Raw genomic sequence first — 6,490 nt, 5'->3', positions numbered from 1 at the left:
AGTGGCCAGAAATACCAGGTGCCATCAGGAGGTCCACCAGTGGGGCCAGGACATTAGAAGCCCTCCCACTGTTGACCCCCCCCCCAAGCACCAAGATGACAGAGCCTCACTTTCCCCAGAGACCCTATCTATACCTTGTGGCTAAGAGCCACTGATGGACCTCTGCTCCATATGCTTATCCAATTCCCTCTTGAAGCCGTCCATGCTTGTAGCCGCCGCCACCTCCTGTGGCAGCGAATTCCACGTGTGAATCACTCTTTGGGTGAAGAAGTACTTCCTTGTATCCGTTCTAACCCGACCTCGTACCTTCGTGAGGTACGAATGAATTAAATAATGTCCAGCCTCAATCTCCCCTCCTGCAGACAAAGCCCGTCACATCCAGCCTTGATCTCCGGAGCAGTAGAGAGAGCGGTCTTTGTTCTCTTGCATGGGGGGGGGGGCGGCCCTTCAAGGAGTTGAAAAGCGCAGCCATGCCTCCCCTTCAAGAGAAGTCCCTCTGGTCCCAGCACCCGGTTTTCAGCACTGGTCAGCTACTCCCCAGCCAGCCCTGGAAGAGACAGGCTGCAGACAAAGCCCGTCACATCCAGCCTTGGTCTCTGGAGCAGCAGAGAGAGCAGTCTTTGTTCTCTTGCATGGGGGGGGGCAGCCCTTCAAGGAATTGAAAAGCGCAGCCACGCCTCCCCTTCAAGAGAGGTCCCTCTGGTCCCAGCACCCGGTTTCCAGCACTGGTCAGCCACTCCCCAGCCAGCCCTGGAAGAGACAGGCTCCCTGGCAGACTTGTCCCCAGCCTCTTTTTTTTGGGGGGGGGGGGTAGCGTTTGCCTCTCTGACTTCTGCTTTGTTTGGTGTGAGAGCCAGTTTGGTGTCGTGGTTAATCTGGGAGAACCGGGTTTGATTCCCCACTCCTCCACTTGCACTGGCTGGATGACCTTGGGCAAGCTGTAGTTCTGGTCAGACCTGTTCTTGATAAAGAGCCGTTTCTGTCAGAACTCTCTCAGCCCCGCCTACCTCACAGGGGTGTCTGTTGTGGGGAGGGGAAGGGAAAGGAGTTTGTAAGCCGCTCTGGGACTCCTTCAGGTAGTGAAGGGCCATGGGGTATAAATCCAATCTCTTCTTCTTCTCCAGCTTAGCGAGAGAGCTCGGGAGAGGAAAGTGCCAGTTACCCGAGTGGGACGGCTCGCGAACTTTGGGGGTAAGATCCATCATGCGGGCATGCCTGTGAGAGAGAGAGAGAGAGAAATGGCCAGGGCGAGTTGTGGTTCCAGTTCTGCTTCAGTGCACAGAAGTGGACTTAACCGAGGACGCGTTGTGTGTCGGCTGCATGCCTTCTTGCTTTTGGCATAGTTGGGGTATGACTCTTGGGCAGCAGCGACAAGGGGAAGAACTGAGGCGCGGGCTGCCTCCGAGGCCCACCCTGTGCTGCGTCGAGGTGCTGGAATGGCGTACGGTTGCAAACTGGGTACTGCCTACTTGCGGACCTCTCTGTCATTGCCTCAGCTGCAGCAATGGCAAAGAGTCTCCCCCAAACACCGGCCGCGGAGGGGGAGAAGTCCAGTTCCGGGACGTTGCCAAGAAGTCTTGTTTTGACAGGGCTCCAGAATCTCACTTGAGCACAAGCGCAACTCTGTTCTCTGATGTTTTGATTTTTTATATCCATCTATCCGTCCCGCTTTCCCTTATGGTTTGAGGCAGCTCCCAAGGCACATTTAAAACCACTAGAATAAGCCCCCCCTCCAGGTAACCCCCTCTCCGCAGAAGATGCCTGCCCCACTGAAAGCCCCGGGAAACAATATGCACTTGTGGTGCCTGCTAGAGATTTTGAGAGAGGGGCCTCCCCGCACTTCCCCAGAGTGGCCAGTCCTCCCCCACCCCCAAGCCACTGGCAGGGATGGGGGAGGGGGTTTCCAAGTGGGGAAACTCCTGGAGATTTGGGGGGTGGAGCTTGGGGAGGACCCCTCAGTGGGGTACATAAGGCCACAGAGTCTGCCCTCCCAAGCAGCCGTTTTCTCCAGGGGGGAGCTGATCTCTGGAGATGAGTTGTGATTCTGGGGGACCCCCAGGCCCCACCTGGAGGTTGGCCTCCCCGGGCCTACCACGGGAAGGGCCTGGGCTCTGGTGGATGCCAGGCAGAGGGCCTTAAGTGGGGGGGCCAGCCAGTAGAGGGCAGCCTGAAGGCCAGTTGATGCACAGGGACACATGGGAGGAGCCGGTCCTTTAGATATGTCCATTCAGCATGAAAGGAATCAAACACGCCTTCAAAACCTCAGGAACTGCAAGTTGGGGAAGGCTCAGAACTGGCTTCTGGGAACGGCCAGCCGGCTCACAGTGGGACTGTTTAGAGGGTTCTGTCCGAGTTCCCGTGGGACGGTCGAGGCTGGCCGAGCGCACGTGCCCAGAAGTATCAGTGGGTTGTGGAGCTGGCTGGGGATGGAGGAGGGGGGTGGGCTGGTCCTCCACCGTGGGCTTGCTGGGCCGTGTTTGCCAAACCCACTTCTTTGGCCTCTCGATCTCACGAATCCTTTCCTTCCAGGTTTGGCCGTGGGTCTGGGCCTGGGGGCCTTGGCCGAAGTGGCGAGGAACTCCCTGCAAGGAGAGCCTGCTCCCAAGAGTAAGGAAGGACCAGGGCGGGGAGGGGCCGTTCAGGCGCACAGGGCACTTTCACGCATGCAAAATAAGGCCGTTTCAGTCCACGTCAGCGACCGTCTGCAAGTGGATTTTGCCATTTCACAAATTAAAATCCTGTTGCAAAGTGCATCAAAAGGGTGTCATTTAGTGCATGTGAAAGCACCCACAGTTTCAGTTGCCTGCTTGAGTGAATGTCAGGATTGGGGGGACGGAAGGGTATGCTTGCTATGTCTCCTTCTTTGCCTGGCTTTCAGAAGTAACTGGGGGGGGGCAGGGGGGGTTAGCAAGACAGGGAAACCTCTGCCGTGCTCTCCCCTCGAGGTCTTTGTGTTTGTAGGTCTGCAGTCCACTTCCTGGCCCAAACTGGTGAATGACATAAAGATCATAACCACAATTCCAAGCAAAATAGAAATGAGCCAGTTTGGTGTAGCGGGGTGACCTTGAGTCAGTCACAAGTTCCCTCAGAGGTGTTCTCTCAAGGGCAGTTCTCTCAGCGCTCTCTCAGCCCTGCCTGCCTCACAAGGGTGTCTGTTGTGGGGAGGGGAAGGGAAAGGAGATTGTAAGCTGCTCTGAAACGCCTTCGGGTAGTGAAGGGTGGGGTATCAATCCAATTGAGAGCCAGTTTGGTGTCGTGGTTAAGTGTGCGAACTCTAATCTGGGAGAACCGGGTTTGATTCCCCACTCCTCCACTTGCACCTGCTGGATGACCTTGGGTCAGTCACAAGCTCTGGCACAGCTGTTCCTGAAAGGACAGTTTCTGTCAGAGCTCTCTCAGCCCCACCCACCTCACAGGGTGTCTGTTGTGGGGAGGGGAAGGGAAAGGAGTTTGTAAGCCGCTCTGAGACTCCGAGTGAAGGGTGGGGCATAAATCCAATCTCTTCTTCTTCTTCTTCTTCTTCTTCTTCTTCTTCTTCTTCTTCTTCTTCTTCTTCTTCTTCTTCTTCTTCTTCTTCTTCTTCTCTTCTTCTTTAAAAACGAAACCTCTGTTTAGAAAGACCTCCTTTCTCCAAGTCCTTGGGGGGGGGGCATGTTGGGGCTGTTGTTGGGCAGACTTGATTCCCCCCCCCCTGTCCTCTCTGCAGATGGAGACGCCCTGCTGGACTCCAACCCCTTCCTGTCTGAGGCCAACGCAGAGCGGATCGTCAACACCCTCTGCAAGATGCGTGGGGCGGCCCTTAAGATCGGCCAGATGCTCAGCATTCAAGGTAGGGAATGGGGAGGTTCCGGGGGGTCTTTCTCCCCCCCCCCATTGCCACAGCTGCAGGGAGCAACAGTGGGGCAGCTGAGCTGGCCAGCCACAGGTCTCCAGCGAGCTCTGGATCTGAAAGGCTGTTGGCTCAAAGGGCTGAAGCGCAGCCACGGGGGTGGGGGTGGGCAGGCTCTGGGCGTGCTCTGGGTCTCCCCACCAGCAGCCCCCTCCCAATACCCTGCAGTTCTCAGCAGTGCTCAGAGTGGTGGCCGAGGCCCCTCCCTGCTGTAAGATCCTGGGATTCAGCAGCCAAAAGTTGGCACCTGACACGATTGTCCTCTTAGAGGAGGCAGACGGTGCTTTCTCCATCAACTTTACACATTTGCTTCATAGAATCCTAGAATGTTAGAGTTGGGAGGGACCTTGCCGGTCATCTAGTCCAGCCCCCTGCACTCTGCAGGAGCAGAGCCGAAAGAGAGCCCTACAACATACCCGGAAGACGGTCCTCCAGCCTTCACTTGAAAACATCCAGCGAAGGAGCCTCCACCACCTCCCGAGGCTGACTGTTCCACTGCTCAACCACTCACAGTTAGTAAGTTTCTCCTGATATATAGCCAGTATCGTAATTTCCACCCATTAAATCTAGTCTTGCAATACGGAGCAAGAGAGAATAGATCTGCTCCATCTTCTACATGACAGCCCTTCAGATACTTGAAGACTGCAATCATGTCCCCTCTAAGCCTTCTCTTTCCCAGGCTAAACATACCCAACTCTTTCAGCCTTTCCTTGTAAGACTTGGATTCCAACCCTCTCAGCATCCTGGCTGCCCTCTTCTGGACTCGCTCGAGTTTGTCAACATCCTTCCTAAATTGTGGTGCCCCAAACTGGACACAGGACTCCAGGTGAGGCCTGACCACAGCAGAATAGAGCAGAACTACGCTCACAAAGTAGAATTTTTGCTCACAGGACCCCACAGCTCAGAGGGAGCCTTGCCTGGGACCCTCCCCTTGCTGCTCCCTGGGGGCAGCCGTGGGACCCTGTTGGGGGTGGGCTCCACTCCCCACTAACTCCTCTCCCCGCAGACAACACCTTCCTGAGCCCCGAGCTGCAGCAGATCTTTGAGCGCGTCCGCCAGAGTGCAGACTTCATGCCCCCAGCGCAGATGAAGGTGAGCGGAAGCACTTTCAAATGGGGCAGGAAGGTGGGGGCGGGGGGGTGTCACAGAGCCCTCTGCCGGGCAGGCCCCCTTTCTTGCAGACTGGGCGGGCTGGGGAGGGGTGGCATCGAAGGGGTGCTGTGGGAAAGTCAAGCGGGACTTGAAGTCTCTTCGGCTTGGTTGCATCTCATTTTCACGCACGCGTGTGATTCTTTCGTCCTCACAGTCAGCCAGTGGACTCTGTCGGCATTTGAACTTAGGTCTCGCTGGTCTGGATCAGGCATGCTAACCGCTGTGCCGTACTCCTGTCAGACTCCTGGCCAAGTTACTCTCAGCAACACTCTTTAGCAGTGATTTGTTTGTTGAGATATAAGCAAGATCCAGATTATAACAGTACTGTGTCAGAACTGAGAATTTTGGCAGGGATACTTACAGATATAGGTAATTCAAATGAAACCCCTCCTAATAGCCACACACACGTCACATCCATCCCGCCTAGCCGCTGCGTTCTTTACCACCCCCCCTTTTCGCCTGGGAAATATCCGATCCTATTATCTACAAAAGCAAGCTGGCACCAAAGGTTTCAAGGAGGTTCCTCTGAGAGAGGAAGGCTTCTTCGAGAAAAGTTACAGCTCTAAGACAGCACGGTTCACACACTCCACATTCGCTCCCCGCTTAGGAATTCCCTCCCCCCTCCGTTCATGGCAAACTGAGCAGAGCAAGGTTTGACAACACCCTTCTGCTGCTTTCCTCTATATGGGTCAGGAGAAGAGGAGGAGGCATCGAAGGGATGCTGTGGCAAAGTCAAGCAAGGCTTGAAGCCCGTGTGTCTCTTCCGCTTGTTTTCATAGAATCATAGAATGTTAGAGCTGGAAGGGACCTCACAGGTCATCTAGTGCAGTGGTTAGGAGTAGGGATGTGCAAAAAAAAAAAAATTGGTAAAATTCGGATTCGGGTTTATTGAACCCGAATTTTTTCGGGAAACCCGAAAAAACCCGAATATCTAATTCGGTAAAGCATAGATATCCGAAAATTTTCGGAAAACCCGAAAAATTCGGGTCCATTATAACCAATGGGGCCATTGAAGTCAATGGCAAAAAACCTCTTGAAACTTTGCAGGGGGGAGGGGGTAGAGGCTCCAAATTTGGACAGTGGCTGCTCATGCCTCTTCCCGAAAGACCCCCAAAGTTTCAAGAAGATTGGCCCAGGGGGTCCGATTCCAGGGGCATCCAAAGAGGGTGCCCCCAGTCTCCCCAGATCAGCTTGCTGTATTCCCGGTTTGCCGCCGAAATTCGGCGGCAATGCATTTCAATGGGATTTTTACCTTTTACTTTCCTTTTTGCAGACCCCTAGGAGGGGGAAAGAGGGAGAGGCTCCAAACTTGGGGGGTGGTTACTGGAACCTCTCCCCAACATGCCCACCAGGTTTCAAGAAGATTGGACCAGGGGGTCCAATTCTATGGGCCCCCAAACAGGTTGCCCCCATCCCTCCATTGTTCTCTATGGTGGACAATGGAGGGAT

At 54.8% G+C, this 6,490-nt stretch overlaps 1 protein-coding gene across 1 annotated transcript in view; it reads left to right on the top strand.

The window, feature by feature from the left end:
* Nucleotides 1-6,490, top strand: part of LOC107117037 (aarF domain-containing protein kinase 4-like) — a gene marked incomplete at its 5' end in the record, with an annotated part of 17,205 nt that overhangs the window by 1,854 nt on the left and 8,861 nt on the right. Inside the window, 4 exons of the mRNA XM_015419069.1 lie at nt 1,125-1,191; nt 2,530-2,607; nt 3,707-3,829; nt 4,896-4,981. Coding sequence (XP_015274555.1) covers nt 1,125-1,191; nt 2,530-2,607; nt 3,707-3,829; nt 4,896-4,981 — 354 coding nt within the window. The remainder of the gene's footprint in view (nt 1-1,124; nt 1,192-2,529; nt 2,608-3,706; nt 3,830-4,895; nt 4,982-6,490) is intronic.

This window comes from Gekko japonicus, unplaced genomic scaffold (assembly GCF_001447785.1).
Source record: "Gekko japonicus isolate JY-2015 unplaced genomic scaffold, Gekko_japonicus_V1.1 scaffold6104, whole genome shotgun sequence".
NCBI classification, from domain to species: Eukaryota; Metazoa; Chordata; class Lepidosauria; order Squamata; family Gekkonidae; genus Gekko; species Gekko japonicus.
This window is presented reverse-complemented; position numbering and strand designations above follow the sequence as displayed.